The 18,518-nt window shown below is 51.9% G+C and overlaps 6 protein-coding genes across 6 annotated transcripts; 2 read left to right on the forward strand and 4 right to left on the reverse strand.

Moving 5' to 3' along the window:
• Positions 1–1,225: 1,225 nt before the first annotated feature.
• Positions 1,226–3,329, reverse strand: HO173_005796 (uncharacterized protein; the record flags this gene model as incomplete). Its single annotated transcript, XM_037307710.1, has 6 exons — positions 1,226–1,250; positions 1,312–1,395; positions 1,446–1,564; positions 1,646–2,304; positions 2,459–2,969; positions 3,027–3,329. 6 exons carry the CDS (start codon positions 3,327–3,329, stop codon positions 1,226–1,228), a joined length of 1,701 nt encoding a protein of 566 aa, XP_037165519.1.
• Positions 3,330–3,878: 549 nt separating this feature from the next.
• Positions 3,879–5,407, forward strand: HO173_005797 (uncharacterized protein; the record flags this gene model as incomplete). Its single annotated transcript, XM_037307711.1, has 7 exons — positions 3,879–4,069; positions 4,130–4,332; positions 4,386–4,748; positions 4,808–4,899; positions 4,953–4,989; positions 5,041–5,174; positions 5,231–5,407. The coding sequence occupies 7 exons, from the start codon at positions 3,879–3,881 to the stop codon at positions 5,405–5,407; spliced, it is 1,197 nt and encodes a 398-aa protein (XP_037165520.1).
• Positions 5,408–5,531: 124 nt separating this feature from the next.
• HO173_005798 (uncharacterized protein) lies at positions 5,532–7,109 on the reverse strand (the record flags this gene model as incomplete). The annotated part of the gene is made up of 1 exon (XM_037307712.1): positions 5,532–7,109. The coding sequence occupies one exon, from the start codon at positions 7,107–7,109 to the stop codon at positions 5,532–5,534; it is 1,578 nt and encodes a 525-aa protein (XP_037165521.1).
• Positions 7,110–7,820: 711 nt separating this feature from the next.
• Positions 7,821–10,448, forward strand: HO173_005799 (uncharacterized protein; the record flags this gene model as incomplete). Its single annotated transcript, XM_037307713.1, has 1 exon — positions 7,821–10,448. The coding sequence occupies one exon, from the start codon at positions 7,821–7,823 to the stop codon at positions 10,446–10,448; it is 2,628 nt and encodes an 875-aa protein (XP_037165522.1).
• A 329-nt stretch (positions 10,449–10,777) lies between these two features.
• HO173_005800 (uncharacterized protein) lies at positions 10,778–12,526 on the reverse strand (the record flags this gene model as incomplete). The annotated part of the gene is made up of 1 exon (XM_037307714.1): positions 10,778–12,526. One exon carries the CDS (start codon positions 12,524–12,526, stop codon positions 10,778–10,780), a length of 1,749 nt encoding a protein of 582 aa, XP_037165523.1.
• Positions 12,527–12,904: 378 nt separating this feature from the next.
• HO173_005801 (uncharacterized protein) lies at positions 12,905–17,128 on the reverse strand (the record flags this gene model as incomplete). The annotated part of the gene is made up of 2 exons (XM_037307715.1): positions 12,905–14,873; positions 14,994–17,128. The coding sequence occupies 2 exons, from the start codon at positions 17,126–17,128 to the stop codon at positions 12,905–12,907; spliced, it is 4,104 nt and encodes a 1,367-aa protein (XP_037165524.1).
• Between the last annotated feature and the right edge of the window lie 1,390 nt (positions 17,129–18,518).

The following is an 18,518-nucleotide window of genomic DNA, read 5'->3' on the forward strand; positions in this document are numbered from 1 at the left end:
CAGGCCGAATACCTCCAATAGGAGATGGAAGCGGTTTTTGGAGATGTACTTTGTTCGCTTCATACAATGCCCCTCTGCTGTCAAAGGCGGAGGCGGAAATCAAAGACTAGTCTCTGAGGGTACTGCAATTACACAAAGAGAGATTTGGGAGAGAGATGGGGGTGGATGTGAAGGTGGTCAGTTGTGCAGTAGGAAGGATGGGGTCGGTGAGGAGGCTGAGGGGTGGGATGACGGCTTTTTGAATGAGGTGTGTCATTCTGAGTCAAGGTTGCTGACTGCCTCCAAGAACAATTGGTGATGGGAGGCCTTCAGTCTAAGCCAACGCCTTCACAAGAACTCTCTTGCAGAAATCGTGGACGCTCAGCCTCTCTCTCATTCTAGCAAATTCCAGAGATTTCAGCAGTCACCATCGACCCATCCCCTCGAGTCACTCGCGGACACCACCCCCATCACCGTTCAGACTCGGCATGGCGGCTCTCTGGGACATGAAGTATGTCTTCCTTTCCGCCTTGGGATCCGGCCTCGTCGAGCTCAGGGATCACAGACACCAGGACGGGACCTCTCTCGCGTGAGGATCAAAGCTTAGGCTTGTCTGTCCCTGGCCGTCTGCCTTTTGCGACGCTTGGTTGGGTTTCTCGGTGGAGAGGCGGCGTGTGGAACGTTTCGGAGTTTCAAAGTGTCGGAGATGAGCGGCGGGTGCTGGGGCCGTGAGGGGCAATGATGATGGTTTGTGCGTTGGTACTGGGAGGATGCTGGGTGGAGGAGTGGTTGGGTTGAAGCGGTGGATGCGGGGTGGGAATGGGGAGGTGGGTGGCGGTGGCGGGGTCTCTGGGTGAGGGAAGAAGTGATGGAGGGCCGAGGAGGCAGGTGCTGCTGTCTCTACTTTCGGGTGGGGATGGCGGCGTCTTTTCATTTTATAAGTCTTCCAATTCCTTTGTGCGAGTTTGATAGGACTGACTATGCGGCAGCATGAATGAAGTGTCTGAGAGTACAGCTAGGCTAAGGGATTTATATCGAACTGGGTGGCAGACTGTTTCCAGAGAGTCATAAGTTTATACCCGATATGTTTTCGAAACAAGAATAAACTCTCAAATGCTCAACATGTACCGAAAGGAAGATCGAGATTGGGGAAAAGGTGATTTTAGCAAAAAATCAGAGCGAAAATGTACCCTGCAGAAAGTCGATTTGATTCATTGAGACGAAGAGCAAATTCAGGAAGCGTTCCTCAATGGGCAAATCGGAAGTCAAGCCTAGAAGAGACGCATCCATCAGTCCCACAATACCAGCACAAGAAGTGCAAAGATCACGTACCGTTTATTCCCCTTATCGGTCGTCGTTTCAAGATACCTTTGCTTCTCCCAAGCCGTCATCGCATCCCACTTTTGCCGGCGCGAGCTTGCAAACCATTAGTGCATCAACGCAGAAAGAATGAACGATGGACATACCGGTTCTTGGCCACATAGAAGACTTTTGCGCCGATGAAAAGAACCATGTTGTAGACACAGATTGCAATCAAGACTTTATTCCCTGTGCGGTAAAGAGGCTTGTCGTTGTTACGATAGATCTAGAAGACATGTCATGTACATCAGCCACAACGAACAAGCTCGCTCGTTACGACATAAAGCGCGATGAACGATGCACTCACATTCGACCCAATCACACTGCTAGCCTGCACACACATGTTATACAGCGCCGACGCCACGGTCCTCGTCCTCACGGATCCCGCATTCCGACTCGTGATCGCGACGATGATGGCGTGCACATAGGGCGCGCCCACAAGCAGCGTGCTCAGCGCCCATTTCACCCACGGCCCCGTGTGCCCGGAGATGGTCTCCAAGGCGATCAGGACCGGCAGCGCCCAGATCTGGCTGACGAGACCGGTCAGGAAGCGCTGATCCGTCTTCTCGGACACCCAGGTCCACCAGAGCAGCTGCACGATGAAGAGCACGTAAGCGGGTATGGTGAGCAGGTTGGTTTCGAAGGTGCCGAAGCCGGCGGCCTTGAGCTGAAGGGTCAGGTACTGCGTCATGGGGTAATTCGGTATCAGCCAGGAGAGGCCGAGGAGGTAGATGGGCCACATGTCGTAGTCGGTCAAACTGTACCAAAGTGCCTTGGGCGACAGCGCTTGACGGTTGTGCATGTCGCCTTTGCTGGGATCGTCGCGAATGATGCGGTTGACCATGATGAGTTCCTCGCGCTCGTCGAACCAGCCTTCTTTCCCCCGGAACCAGCTCTTGGTCTGGGTCGGCGACGGGGGCAGGTATAAGAAGGAAATAAAACCAATGCAGCCGGTGAGGAGACCCTCTGCGCATTATTCGGAGTCAGCTTTGCTTATACGAGGTAGGCAATGGAGTTGCGAGCCAGATCTCGGGAGTAGACAGGTCCTTTTGCTCCCGAAACATGTCTTGCGACTCAAATTCAATACCAACTGGAAAGATCGGCTCCGAAATGTACGTACCTAGGGCGAAGAGCCAGCGCCAGCCCGCGAGGCCGTGGTGGCCGCGCAGGTGGAGGATGCCGAAGGCGAGGAAGGCGGAGACGATGCTGGTGAACTGGTAGGAGACCCAGAAGAAGCTGAGGCGGATGGGCAGTTCGAGGCTTGTGTAGAAGTAGCTCAGGTAGAGGATGTTGTCGGGGATGAAACCGCCTTCCAACAAACCCAGCAATGCTCGACAAGCGAAGAACGAGGAGCGTCCGCTGAGGAAGGCTTGCATGCTTGCAACGATCGACCAAGAGACCATCTGGACCGGGATCCAGCGGTCAGGACCGAGCTTTTTGGAGATCAATTGGGATGGCAGTTCGGCGCAGAGAAAGCAAATGTAGAAGATTGTTTGCCCCGTGTTGTAATCGTCTGTGTTCATCTTGAGATCGTTGAGCATGTCATCGGAAAGGGCTTGGGATATATTGCCACGATCGAGTTGAAGTGCAAAGAACATCAGGCAAACCCAGGAGCAGATGCGGAGATCCAGCTGGATAGATCAGCGTTGGGCGATTCTGTTACTGACGGTGTTGGAGTGTGCACACACCTTGCGCACCAGTTTTTTCTCCTCCTTGGGCTCCCATTCGAAAGTTGGGTCGTAACGATGTTTCCCTTCATAGTCCTCAATCGGCGTGTAGAACGTTTCATTACCGAATGTTTCAAACGTTGCATTGTGCTTCGACGGGTCAATGCCATGGCCTGTACCGGGAGAATGGTCGAGTGTTTGGTGTCCCTTAAACGCGTCCTTCTCCAGACTGCTACTAGTCGAGGAGTTGCCGCGCGCTCTGGATAAAAGAGGGCCAACAGCGATCTCTCCAGAAGCTTTGATGTCCGCGTTGGTTATACTCATGATGCAGAAAGATGCGCTCAGGCGGAGTCTTCTGGCTCAGTAGCATTGCGCCTTTTCAAGGCACGACTACATATATACGAAGCCATTGCCACATCTGAGGCCTGCAGACACCCACTATAAGCGGTTGAATGATGCATTGCGATAGAACAATTGCACAATACCTGCAGTATTTTACATGCAGGTTACATGCGAGACGATATTCAGTTTGGCTGATTGGATGGGGCACGAAGCACGCCATTCCGGCTTGCGCGATAAGATTGGCAGGTCCTACAACGAACGTCATGTCCGCTGCACCTGTCAACATTTCCACCAAGGAATTCCGGCAAAGCACGCAAGTATTCGCAATATCTTATCATCCAATGATGCACTGATCGACGCATATTCACCTTCTTGTTCAAGAATCGGGCAATCCATGCGACCTCTTCAAGCGATTGATATAAGCCCACTCTTCAACGACTGTTCTAGGTCCATCCTCTTTACTAGGGAAACAAAGCCACCATTACGAAATTTGAGACAAAGAAGCAAGCATAGTCCGGCGCAAATTTCACAATGGCTCCTGGAATCGTGGACCCACCCCAAACGGCACCTACCTCGGATTTTGCGAAGGCTTCTGTTGGACCAAAAGAGGCCTTCATTGGTGGACCGCAAGTCTTCAACAAAACTGCAGAAGAGCAAGGCACTGAGAAACAACCTCCTGCGACCCATCCAAAATACCTACCCGTATGGGACGCGGATACCATGTATATCCCTGCTAGGCTTCATGATTGATATTGGTATCGTTTACCAACCAAGTGCCATAGATATCCGCCTCTTGAGCCATTCACGCATTACGAGCATGGCAAGGACGCCGATCCCATGTCTCCGGAATTGTTTCACGAGGCCACTTCAGTCACCGAGCTGACACCATCTACCGGCTCTGAAGTCCGTGGAATCCAGTTGAGCGCTCTGACCAAACAAGGCAAAGACCAGTTGGCCCTCTTCACAGCGCAGAGGAAGGTTGTCGGTAATTCTTCTATTCACAGCCTAAATCCTCAGGCTCTGATGCTCCTCTTCTAGTATTCCGCGACCAAGACTTAGCCGACCTTCCCATCCGTGAAGCACTAGATTTCGGCTCCTACTTCGGGCGCCTGCACATCCATCCCACTAGTGGCGCTCCTAAAGGCTACCCAGAAGTGCACCTGGTCCATCGCGGTGCGGACGACAATACTGCAATGGGGCTTCTCAAAAGTAGGACCAATACCGTCACCTGGCATTCTGACGTGACGTATGAGAACCAGCCACCTGGCACTTCGTTCCTCTATGTTCTCGACACGCCTACGGCAGGCGGAGATACTTTGTTCTCGAATCAGGCTGAGGCGTACAATCGTCTGAGTCCAGAGTTCCAAAAGAGGTTGCATGGGTTGAGGGCATTGCATTCTGGTATGCTTGTGGCATGAGCTCACTAGATTTCGAGTGGGGGGCTGATGCTTCAACCCTAGGACACGAGCAAGCCCAGAATAGCAAGAGCCGAGGTAGTATTGTGCGGAGGGAGCCAGTGACTTCAGTACATCCAGTGATCCGTACACATCCCGTAAGTGTTTCGACACCGGATTTCCCCTGTGTGAATATTGACTCTATTTGCAGGCTACTGGCGAGAAAGCGATTTATGTGAACCCGCAATGTAAGTCATGCATCTTCGTCTGTCTTGATTCGGCTGACACCATCGCAACAGTCACTCGCCACATCGTCGGGTACAAGCAGGAAGAGAGTGACTTCCTGCTGAAGTTCCTATACGACCATATCGCCCTGGGCCAGGACTTCCAGGCCCGAGTCAAATGGGCACCCAGGACTGTAGTTGTCTGGGATGTAAGCATATCAGGTTGCCAATTGTTGCGGACGGGCGCTGATGCAATGGGTTGTAGAACCGCGTGACGGCTCACTCTGCAACGCTCGATTGGGCGAACGGCCAGCGGCGTCATCTGGCAAGAATTACTCCACAGGCTGAACGTCCGACAGAGACTTCATTCGAGGCTCATCCGGAGAAGGGTAGCGAGTTGACCGAGAACCTTGTGAATGGAAAGAATGGAGTGGCGACCTAGGTTTGGTAGATGGCCTTCCGTCATGGTAGCAGGTCGTTACGACTCAATTAGACATACTTGACATGACGTGGTGTTGATGCCAACAGTACGAGGTTCTTCTCTAATGTCGCAAACGAGAATGCGCCTATTCTCGATCCAAATTTTCATACTCCCACTGTGCCTGGAGCCATTGTCGCTGCTGCTCCCGATCATACTGAAGTTCATTTTCAGCAAACCCTGTGTGTCCACCAGAGGCCAGGAAGCGGTTAACTTTCGCGGGGTCATCACTATGCCAGTAACCTCGCGTTGAACGTGGTTCGCCGTCGCTGAGAGGTATGGAAATACAAAGATTGTTCAGAGCCAGTACGCTCATGCTTCGAAATGCACCTTTCCATGACTTTGGGGTCCAATCTTCAAATATGCGATCTTGAGGGTGGTGTTTGGAAAGAATCATGTAGTCCAAGGAGATCGATTCAAGTGTGCTGATATGCCTCGTAAGGAAAGCCACGAGCTCATCTTCCTCCAAGATCATGTTGCTCAGGCCGACATGTTGGAGACACGGCCAGGCAAGGTGTCCAAGCAGCTTCGCAAGCTCACGAATTTCGGTGTAAGGCATATCGAACCCTAAGTCCAGATGCTTAAGGCCCTGGGCAGCAGTGAGCATTAGAGCAACGTTGCCACCGCCCAAAAACTTGATCCAATTCCACTGGGAATTACCATTTTGCGTGTCGATCTGCAAGCTGATAGTTGCGAGATGTCGAAAGGCGTTGCAAGTATGCATAAGCTCTGTGCTGGCCATATCTAGCACTGTGTATGAAATACCCTGCTTTGCACTATCAGTGACGAATGATCGAAGCTGCTTCAGGTTCAACATTGATGCTGCTTGTGTGAGTACGTAGAAGCCACGATACCACAACCTGGAGTGCTCCCAATCAACGGCATGCCAACCGGCATTATGAGGCCAGTGCTGTGGATGAATTTGCACTGTCTGCCGACTTCGAACTGTCTCCGAGTGAACAATGTTGGATTTATCGTTGAGATCGCAGAATGTAGCGTACTCTCGGCAGTCGTGCCACCAGTATTTGGACTCTGACCATCGACGGTCAGAGATGCCAAAATTTCTCACACTTGGCATGCGTTGGAGAGCGCGGAGGAGGCATAGGAGGTCCGCAGGTAGATACCTGTCAAATGTATCGACATCTAGGCGATGTGGTACTTCCTCGCTTCCTTTCGCGGCTGTAAGGAGAGACCCAAAATTAGGCGGAGCGTCTGATGACCGCATTAGGTGCGCTCCTTCGTAGGCTTGGAGCTCAATCTGTTCTTTGCATCTCGCCTTATACTGAGAAATAGCATATCGTAATGCGTTCTTCGGCCAGATAGTCCTCGATCTATCTTTCAGGAATCTGCGTATATATTTTCTATAAGACCTATCATCGTTGAAAATGCTGAGTAGATCTGGGTCGTATATAGTGCTATCGTAGTATATCTCCTTGACGTACTTGCTGAAGATTTGATGTAGCGAAATAGCTGTCAGAGTCTTCTGGTCCTCGGAATTTGAGGATATCCATACCCGTTGCAATAGGAACGGGGATGCTACCTCATTGAAGAGTCTGCACGCTAGGCGTGTGCTCCTAATATCGTCCTTTTTAAGCCATTGACAGACTGAGCCCCACAACTCGAAGGGAAGATAAAGGATTCGCGCCGCATTGTATCCAATGTCCATGTTTGGAGCACAGTCTTGTTCTAAAGGCTGAGCCTGGCAAGGTGTCAAACAAAAATGGCAGTTTGAGGAGTTGAAACTCTCGTTTTCACATGAACTTGAGTATCAACTTGTGACAATATATCGCCTGGTAAACAATCATCAGGAAAGACGTTAAATAGCGCAAGAAGCTCCACGTTAAAATTTCTGTTGCCGTGGAAGATTTGTACACTTGGGCCAGACTGCCACAACTTCTAGCACCAAGCCTAAGAGCCCAATTCTTTGAAAAAAATAAGTAAAGAAGACAAGAACTTTTGCAGATAATCAAGTCCAGCATTACTCAATACATGGGCTTCAGCGGTTCTCAGAGTAAATCAAGTGCAAAGGAAATGGAGCATTCTTATGGTCACGGATAGAGTATGATTGAGGGAATATTGGCCGTAGGGCTGATATTGTACTAGAGTGGCGAGAGTGGTTGCATTAGCGCCAAGAAGCTTTACGCGATACCGTCACGACAGCAACAGACAAGCGCCCCCGCTGCCTATTCATGGCAAAGTGAGCTTTCGACTCTTCCACACTTTGACTCATTGTGAAGGCTGACCATGGCTCATAATACACAACAGATGGTGACTTTCAAAACATGAATCTAAACCCTCGATACTGACGGCGAATGCAGAGCTCATTCCCTGCTCTCGCCTCACGTGCCCCCTTGATACACCCCTTGTTGACGCAGCTATGGTCCAAACCTTCATGAAACGACCTACATCACCACTCGTTTACGGACCCTTATATACCCCCCCCGAAGACATTCTCTACCCTGGAACAGATGAAGAAGCAACACCAGATGAGCGTGAAAGGAAGAGATTGCGAGTGGAGATCCAGGGGCAGCAATACCTAAATGGGAGACCGCTATTTATACTAAGTGCGGGTTTGAGAGGGCCTTTCGAGAAGGGATGGGTCAATCCGTGGAGGAGCAAGAAAAGGAAATACGGGATCGATGACATTAGGCGCTTTCCCGAGGCGGGAACGGAGGCCTTCCCAAGGCATTCACATATGGAGGCGGACCCAAGCACCGAAAAAAGGAGATCTGTTGCGGTCTCTGGCTACGGATCGCTCGACTACGGTTCAGATATCGGAGCACGGTTAGTCACAGAGGCGTCAGGGCAAGAGGAGCCCACCGCCAAACGGAGACGGCATGGAGAGCTCGACGAACCCCCTGGCTATCATGGGAGCCAGAGAAAAGTTGACCAAAGAGTCGCTGCACCCGATAGGGATCAGTATCACTGGCTCAAGACGGACAAGGCCTATCCGCAAGCATGCTTAAGGGAGCACACAAGGTCTTCTACGCCAACTCCAGCAGCCAAACTCCGGAGCAAGTCCCATGCAACGTCTTCTCCGCACCCCAATAATTTGGTTAGAGCGACAACCTTGCCTCCCGGGTCCAATCACCGAAAGCGCCTTTCACGGAGCAAGGAACACGGGCTTAACGTTGGGCATACAAACTGGAGTACGACATCAGCGGCGAGTGAGGAAACCCACGTGGAAACCGTCGAGCTTGCGACGACCGACCTACTTCCAAGCGCAATAGACACAGCCAGTGACATGCCCTTCAATGTCAGGGAAAGAAGCCTCTCCAAAACAGATACCCTCACTAGATGTGGCTACGATGAGGTCAAACGACTCTCCCAACGAGCTGTTAGACGAGCAGAAATAGAAGATGGGCAGCTCCAAGCAAAGAAATTGTCTGAAGAAGCAGTGGCGCGGGCGCTCGAGAGCGACCAGAAAAAGAGCCCGAGTCGATTGACACCATATGTGTCAGAAGCTGTTTTAGGCAATGATGCCGCTAGCAGTGCTGCCTTAAGAGCTGCAAAGGCTCCAAAGCCGAAGCCTTCGCCGCACGCAGTGCCGCCATCTACATATCAGCCCGAGTTCCAATACCGCTATGCCAGGAAGGGGACGTCAACCTCTACATCACCACAAAGAGCTCTTTTCGTCGATGCGCCCGAACAGCCTCAAACCAGACCGAGATCTGATTCATCCTCCTCATCGGGAAGTAGCGCATTTGCCGAAGCACTCGAGGCCGCTCAAAAGAAAGCAGCTTCTAAATCATTTGCATCGTCTAAATCGTCTAGTCCTGCCATTGAAGGCCCGGAGACCAAAAGCGTGAAGAAGAATAGACAAACATTGAGGAGGCTCACATTCACCCCCTCGGGTAGAGCTAAAGTTGCTTCAGCGCGGACGTCTTCAAAGCCTAACTCAAGCTCGTCTACAGCCGAATGTGGTAAGATTGAGATAGAATATCAAGACAAGCCTCTGTCGAATGATCCTCCTATACTCCTCAGAACGTCTACCAAGTCTTCAGCTCGGTCTCTCACTAATGGCAACCGGTCACGAAATTCGATCATCTTCCCAGAAGCTCAGACAGATCCAATTGCACATCCACCCCTTGCACAAGCGCCCTCAGGACCCTCTACAGATCTCTTAGAGACCGACAAACAATCACCGAAAGTCCCGAGCTTTGAGGAAGGCGATTCGTATCTCGATCTGTCTACACAGGCTGCAGCATTGAAGGCTCAACGTTCTTTCCAAGCTGATGTTGTCTCAGCGCTCACCCCTCGCCGTCCCAAGAGAGAAGAGTCAACCTCCGTAGGGTCCATGTCCAGGAAAGCAGAAATCACGCCAGTGGCTCATGGCCGACGCGAGACCGAAGCTGCTAATGCTCAGCTTATAAAGCTTTCCGACGGCGATGACGCAGAGCCAATGAGTACCCAAGCGATGGTAGACGCTATGTCACCTTTCGCTGTCACTACCATCAAGAAGCGTTCTCCAGCTGTCCAAAAGCGTACCAGCATCATTCTTTCTCCCACAAAGAAAAGGAAGGCAAGATCTCCTACCCAAGCGCCAATCCTTTCTCCCGAATCTCCGACTACGGCCGAATTTCGCACCCACTCCCCTGGCATGTCTACATCACCATCTTCGACGCCCTCGCCATCTCCTGAGAAGTCGCCACCGCCGATCCCGCTCTCCCATCCCACCAGCAACTCCAAGCCTCCATCATCTCTGACGTCTTTCTCCATTTTGCCAAATGGAACGTTAACGGAAACTAGCTTATATCAGCAGGATGGCCAACAACGACAAGACCTCCCACACTACGATATCAGTCTTCCACTCGACCCCTTTGGCTTTGATGATGCTGGTGGTGATGGACAGAGGCAGGGTAATACCTGGGATCTAAATGCCGCAGTTGAGGAAGCAGAAAGCTTTCTGGGGAACTGGGATGTAGAAGTTGAGGCGAGGAAGGAAGGCAATTCGAGCAGGAAGCGGGAGTCTGGGAATAGGAGTATCTTGAAGGGGAGTTCATGATGTTCGAGGCAGTGGTCATGTGTTAGACTTTCAGAGGTGCATAGAGTGCCTCGGGCCACAAAAGCTAGGTACTGGTGTTGGAAGGGATTGTATATATTCAACGTCATCTAGCGAGCGAGTGCTGTAATAGATACCCCAGTGCGAGCGAACAACTACCAACACTTTCACTGTCCGATCCATCTCCAAGGCCTGTCCACCATACACTGACATTAAGATTAATTCCATACTATGCCGCTATGCCCGCCCTCAGTGCAAACTCGCGGTACTCAACCTCAGTCCGGTCCATGCTATGCACGAATCCAAACGCAGACAACCCCACTCGCGACGCTTCAGACAGCAATATCCCTCGCGCGCCACCTCCTCCACGCCCACGCCCACAACCCCACAGCCACCCAACTCGCAACCGCCATCGCCCAAAACGTACTCCGATAGCACCGAGCCCCATAGCACATCTGCTCCTCCTCGCCCATGATCTGCGACCTCTCCACGCCGGCCTGGTACACCCCGGAATAAACAGCGCCCCAGATGGCGGCCCCGGCCGCCGGCACCACGGCCACGATCCCCCAGTTCGTGCCGAAGTTTTGCACGCCCCATACGACGGAGACGATGATTGGGGAAAGGGAGAAGATGGCGCCGTAGCCGAGGCCGACGAGGGCGGAGACGAGGGGGAAGAGTGGTGGGTGCGATTGGATGGCCGTGGTGGCGAGGATGAGTTGGCCGAGGGAGAAGAGGAGGGTGCTGGTGAGGAGAAAGGACATTCGTGAGACTGTGAAGGTCTTTTTGTTTGCTTGGGCGTCGGAGTGGGAGGAGGTGGGGGCGAGGAGGTCGCTTAATGTGCCCGTGAGCAGCCTCGCGAGGGTTGATGTGAGGGCGACGATGGATACGTGTGTTGCGGGCGAGTTTGATGGGGGTATGGAGGCCGAGGGCGGGTATAGAGTGTGGATTATAGTGCCGAGGTTGTTGATGAAGGCTTCACCAGGGCCCGTGGTGAGGAAGAAGCCGGCGGCGAGGAGCCACATTGTGGGATCCGTGAGGAAGATGCGGGTTTCGGTGTTCAAGACCATGGTCTTTTTGATGGCGGTTTCTGTGTTGTGAGCTTTTGAGGCCGGAGAGGACGCCTCTGCGTCATGGTGATGTGGCGAAAGGGTGCCGTAGCCATTGCCGTTCTCGCCATCGTGGAGTAGCGAACGCTGGAGGTACGGGCTGTCTTGCAACAAACCATCCCTTTCCATTTCGTCCACAGCATCATCGATCATCTCTTCCTCCCCCACAACCCTTAAGCCCACCGCCCCTACCATGCCCACGGCAAACAGTAGCCCTGCCAGGAACAGAAAGTATCGGAATACGTCCACATCCCCATTCCTCTCATCCTCTTTCTGAGCGAAGAAATGACTCCCAACCTGACTCTGCCACATCCCGCTCAGCCCAAACGCTGCAATCGGCATCGCCAGCGCCAACCCCTTATGTTTTCCCCTGCCAAAATTCTTCGCGCAAGTCGTCACCGCGCTCAGGTACATGCAGCTCGTACCCATTCCCACTCCCACAAAGGCGAGGACCATAATCGTAAACGGCCATCCTCCCTCACTTCGCGGCGGCCCAGCACGATATGTCAATGCCGCGAGCAGATATCCAACCCCAAAGAACAGTCCCGCGACAAGGGACAGCGGTCTTGGATTATACCGGTCGCAGAGATACCCAAACAGTGGCACAGGCAGATACATCGCCAACTCCGCGGTCGTGCTCACTGCGTTGACCTGGAATTGACTATATCTCAAATGCTTCAGGAACAACGGTCCGTACAATGAATACGCGGTGATGCTCCCCGCGCATAAACAGCTGAGGATTGCGCTGGCAAAGCTTGCGTATTTGAGGACGTGGCGTCTCATTTTTTTGCGGTCGCGCTCGATGACGCCGTCGACTATATTGCTAAAGAAGGATTCGTCGTCGCGGAGAAGGAGGCCTGCGGGGCCGGAGGATTGGAGGGAGTCATGGGAGGTTGGTGGGCGTCGGTGGGAGTCGAAGTCGAGCTTGTCGATGTGCGGATTGGAGGGGCGACTGGAGCTGCGGGAGGGCATCATTGATTCTGCTCATTGTGACTGTGAGCGGGAGGGAGAGTTATGGAGGTGGAGGAGTTTTCTTTTTTCCGTTTCCCAGCCTGTCCGATGCATCTCTGCCTGATCGCCTCACCTGTCGTGATTATATGTACTCCGTACCTTAGGGCCGACAATTTGGCCGCAGGTGATGCACGCTAGTACTAGTGTGGATTTGGATACATCAAGACTCAGTCACAAGGTAAAGTGATAATCGTTTAATGCATGATGGTAAAGCTAAGTACAGTGAAGGCGAAAGGAATGCATACTGTAGCAACGCAATATGGGTATAGTCTGCCGCCTACGAAACTCGCTCCGATCAAATGCATCAACGTAGACCTGTCAAAGCTTCTGAGACAACGCATTTCACATGCTCACGTAACCTTGATCTTCCGCAGGGTCATCAGCCTTCCAGGTTGATGGCATGGTAACTAAGCTCTCTGCTCTGCCCATTTCCGCGTCCTCTTGATACTTAGCATCTTTCCAAATGCGCTTCAAGTACATCCTCAGCGAACGCAACCCTCGCAAGTAGCCCTTGTCGATCCCATCAGGATCGTGAGGTGGACAGGGCACACTCTCGGGCAGCTCATCTTCGGCAGTAACGCAGTTGGCGAAGTCGACGATCTTGATGTTGATGCTCGACTTTGCCTTTCGGTGAGTGTCCCCCGAAGCAGTTCGTCCTGTCTTTGCTGATTCGGGACTCCCTTTGACACTGCCATCATAAAGCATGAGTAGGCTGCTGGCGTAGAAGCGATAGCCTGGAAGGTCCCGTATGATGTCCTCAAGCTTGGATATCTTCTCCAATAGAATTGCAACATGTGTGGAGACGCTTGTATAGGAGAGCCCATCATACAAGAAGCGAGTAAGAGCGGCCTGAAATTCATGACCAGCTTTCAGGTCTCGTCCGTAGTACTTGTCCTCGAAGAGATAAGACTGCTCCTTCACGTTCCATACCTGCATACCACACAGACGGACGCCGAGCTGCTGTGAAGTAGTCGCTTTACACTTGCGCCGTTGGGACTTTTTCTTCTTTTCGTCAGCATCGATCCCGTATTGGCGAGTGCCCATCTTCAGGTCCAGCACACAAGGTTTATCCATGCCAGATGTCAAGTCTTCGAGCAATAAAAAGTGCTGGACCCTCTCATCTGGCTGAAGCTGAGCTTGCTTAGGGTTAGAGGGCGTCAAAGAAAGCCTTTCCATCCCGAAGGAATCGTGTGGGGCGAGGGAAGAATATTTGGCAGCATTCGATGTGTTCTGGCCTTGACCATCATCGGACTTGCCCGGCGTTTGAGAGTCAGTAGGAATTGGACGTTCTCTCTTCGCTAGAGCTCCAGCCGCGGATGGAACATTCATATCCATGGCAAACATAGCATCCTCTTCGTCACCCCCGTACCCATCTTCATAGTACTCCAGCTCACCTCGGTCATTGCTGTCCATGTTGCCCTTGCGGCGCAAATTCACATCTGAACGGCGTCGTTGGATTACTCGAGACTCAGATATTGGCATGCCGTTTGATTCCCCATTGACTGCTAAGCCTGTCTGAAGGTCTTCCGTTTTGGCATTAGCTGGCTGACTTTGACGGACCAAGTCGTCATGACATTGCTGAGACAGGGATGAACTCTCGGCACCTGCCTCCAGCGTCGCCTCAGACTTTGAACCTGTGTTAGCGTCCTTGGTATCTAGTTCACCTTGACTCTTGTCATGTATTGGACTAAGGATCGATGTTCCTCTCGTAGGCGGACGCCTATGGTCGCTTTCTTCACTCACTCTCTGCAACCCTTGACGTCCACTTCGAGGTCGGCGACGAATTGGCGGGCCGAAGACCTCGCGAAGAATCTGTTCCTGCAACTTCGTATTCACTGTAGTAGCGCCCCAACTAGCATTGTGCTTGTGAAGCGATGGTCGGGCTTCTTGTCCATTGACTTGGTCTCCCAATCCGGAACCACCGCCCTGTCCACCTGGAGCATTCTGGTCAACGTGCGAATTGTGATCGCTGATAGATACTCCACTACTTAACCCACTGGTACGTGACGGGAGTGGATACAAATTTTCGGGGATGATGTGTCGATTATTCGCAAAGATGACCTGAGGGACGGGTCCATTTTGCTGTGAGCGACTCACCATTCGAGGCGGCTCCTCGGAACTCTGAAGCTTAGATTCTGGGTGAGGCTGACTGCGATTCTCGCCTAGAGAAGCCAGACCAATCTCAGGCTCATCACGCTCAAGTCCGGGCGATGGCTTCGCGGCACCCTCTGCTGAAGCCACTTCGCCTTCCACATTCGCCCTTTTAGTCTTGGGCGCTTTGCGATAAGTTACATTCAGAACTCCGATGTACCTAATCAACTCAATTAGCAAATGACACCAACTTGAACTTGCGAAGGAGAAGGCTGCGCATGCCTAAATATTCGGGACTTTGGAGCTTGCACGCATCTGTTGAGAATTGTAATGAGCATACCTAGGTAGAAATTTCAAGAGATCAGGGTGTTGACGTTCAATGACTTCGTAGAACTCATTTTCTCTATTCGTGAGCTGTTTGCAGACTGCACGTTTCGAGAACCGAAACACCGTTGTATGTCCGCCTACTTGATGATTGTAAGGTTTCAGTTCGACCGCACCTAAAGGGGCTTTAGGGCCACGATGGGCCTTTCGCGACCGGGCCAGCAGATAAGATTGCCTGGTTTTCGGCGACGCTCTTGGTGTTGCCTCGGCATCGTCTGTCAGACTGGAGTCTTCGTTTAGAGTTGAGCCCTTGGTCTCGTCTAAGGATTCGTACTCAGAATCTGAAGCTGATGAGAATCCGGTCTCTGAATATCCATCGGTATCCGGCTCTGCAGAGGATGAGCGAGCTTTCTGTAAGTCCCCATGCAAGTAGCGGTTCTTGTTGTGGACTTGTAGTGCTATGTCAACATCTTCAGCTTTTTCGCCCTCACATGTGATCGGCAATGCTGGATCTGGCAGATTTGACTCTGTTTCTAATTGAGCATCTTTGCGTTTTCTCGCATCATCAATACTGATATCCTCCAAGGCGTCTGGGGAAGGCGCCTGATGGGGATAGTAGAGAGCTGATGAGATGTGCTCAGACTCGTCTTCTTCGTTCTCTGGCTCCCCCGTTAATTTTGGTAGATCTGCCATGTCAGAACCCTCTTCTCTAGGACTTTGGGCCTCTCGGTACTGTCTAGTATTCTGTTTGTCTTTCGACATGAGGCTGATGCCTGTAGACTTGGGTTGAGTAAGCCTAAACTTGTCGTGGAACGGCGTAGTGAGATTGTGATAATCTCTGATTTCTTCAAGGAGTCGCGCAGGAATGTTGTGTTCAGTTACAACCTCAGCCTTTTCCTGCCCTTTTAATATTGCGGGTCTGAAATCGTCTATAGCGAGGTCTGTGTCACTTTGAGACTTTCTTAGGCCGTTGGCGCTGGGGTTTGCGGTCGAAGATGTTCGCGACAATTGCTGATGCAATTGAGGCTGTTTATTTTGCTGGGTATGTCTCTGTTCCTGCGAGGAGCGTACTAGAAGGGGCTCCTCAAGAGACCCTGAAGCTTCGTCTCTGTCATGGCTCTCGCTCAGGACTTGTCGACCCTCATGCCCCGATCTGAAGGCCTCATCTGCTCGCGTGCCGGTCCCACCAGGAAAGGGATCGATATCGTTATCTGAATTTGTTCTCTGTCTCTCCTGGCCCTTTTTGATGTCATGGGAAGATTTGTTCTCTTTGAAAAGACCAAGCACGTGGCTTGATTTCCGGCTTCTGGCGTGCGAAGACGGCTCCGCATCTGCCATGGTTGCCTCAATTCTCTTTTCAACGCGGCTCTGACTGCTACGGCTAGAACTGCGATTCCTTTTCTCCTCAGAAAAAGCCTCCTCTCTTGCTCCCATAGCCGAATGACGCTCGCGACTTGGCCCAACCGGAGTCTGTACCCCCTCCTGACCCCATGTTCCTGACATGCGTGTGCTATTTGCGATTCCGTTAGACTTGGTGCGCGGTATGCATGGCAGCGGTGTAATCTTGTTGGCAGGAGGATGGTTGTAAGCTTGCTGAGACTGTTCCAGCCAAGATCTGATGTGCGACCTGTCTTGACTGTATGAAGATGCCGGCAATTCTTGATTACACCCTGTCGGCTTATCAGGAATCTGTGTGCCGGGTTCTGAAAGAGAGCTTGAGAAGAGGCTAGTTGCTGCTCCGGAGGAAGGATATGGATATCTTTTGAAATCTAGTGGAGATGAGACTGAGCCTGAATACGGTTGATCTGGGAGATCTAATGATACCGCGGCTTCCTGTGGAATATTCTCAAGATCGGTATTGCCTAAGTTGGTGGGAGGAAGGCGCGGGGTGTTTGGGTCGCTTCCCTCATAATCATCGAGCACGCCATTGCTGCCCAGAGTATGAGGATGGCCATTCTCGTGATCGAAACTGTCTGCTATTGGTGGGATTGCGTCTGCCTCATCATGCTGAGCGAGCGCGGAGCCCGTTATCGCCTCTGGCTTCGCCTTGGATGTTGTGCTCGGAACATGATTGCTGTCACAGGCTGCCCCAAAAGACCTCACCAATTTAGGAGGTGAGGAGTTTTCTGAAGCAGGAGAAGGTTTTGACATGAGTTGAACATTGGCAGACGGCTTGGGAAGCCTTCATCAGTGGAGGGAGAGGGAAGGGTTGAAATTTGAAAGATATGGAAAAAGATATGATGCCTTAGGGCTCGGCGCACCAGGCGGGCGGGGAAGATCCGCAAGGATCTTGATTCCCTTTGTTGACCGCTTTTTGTTGCGACGTGTTCCTGGATTCCTTTCAAACGCTCTAATCTACACCTTTCTGGTGGCCACGTTTCTCGAGATGCCGTTCTACAGGTTGCACTGGTTGGAGGACATTGACAATCTACTCGCTCAGGATGTTTCAAGGGCAAGCCAGAGGATGCGGCGGGAGCCCGGAAAGAAGTCAGGAACATGGAGCCTGGCACCCGGAGAGTATACATCTGACCTCTGCTGCAGAGCACGGAGCCGTCTCCAGAATCAAAGTGCTCAGACTGTCTGGATCGCATGTCAATTTTATCGCTCATGCAGAAGCCCCTGCTCCCAATAGTGCCTCGCTGCCAATCATTGCCCAACGTGCCTCGTGCTTTGTTCGCCCTTGCAGTGTCAACGTGCGCGTTGATTATTCGTGCTCCGCAAGGGGACCCTTGGACGTGTCATATAATCGTCCAAGAAGTTCCCAGTCTGTTTTCCTTGTTTGGCGCTTGGATGATCTCTAGTAGTGACGGTATCCGTTATCAAAACGCCTCGGAGTCTGTCTTCCTTCGAGCGTGGTAACCACATGGAAAGCGCGAGCGCTTTTAGCAAGTCTAATCATAGCCATTATGGACTCAAATTAGGACGCTGGCTCTTCAGGCCATGCGGTCTGTCCAGTCTGTCTCGGACGTGCGTCGCAGTCAGATCACTTCACGTTCACCATCCAATTTGCACCCAGGGAGCTGTTCGGGGATATAAAGCCAGGAAGGAGCTGACCATCGGGGTCGGGGCGTTCCGCGCGCTCTAGGGAAGTACTGATCTCTTGAGATTAGTGCCGACAACAATCTATAGATCTCTGAGTGAGCACGAGCTGGCTATCATCGACACCGTACTTTCTCGTCAAGCCAGGAAGCAAAATACGAAGCAGGCAAGAATCGCAGTCGTGAGCAGCTTACATTGTGACATCATTGATTGGATCAACAACGCAGAGCAACAACGAGTTGACATGCGGAGGCCACCGAAGAAGTCCCGCAATTATATAAGGAAGTATAACACAAATGCGTCAAAATATCGTTGGTGCTCATGGAGAAGTGGCACTTGGAGGGCCAGAGAGCAGTAATACGAGCGAGACGAGGCTCTCGCAGCAGCAAATCCGTGGGTATCATTGCAAGGCGTCCAGAGCCCACGTTCTAAGCGGCTGTGACGTTTAAACTTTTCTAACTTCAATCTTCGCTCGCCCTCTGGACAAATACTGATCGTTGTG

The sequence above is a fragment of the Letharia columbiana genome, assembly GCF_014066305.1.
Source record: "Letharia columbiana isolate WasteWater2 chromosome Unknown Sc0000016_s0, whole genome shotgun sequence".
NCBI lineage: Eukaryota > Fungi > Ascomycota > Lecanoromycetes > Lecanorales > Parmeliaceae > Letharia > Letharia columbiana.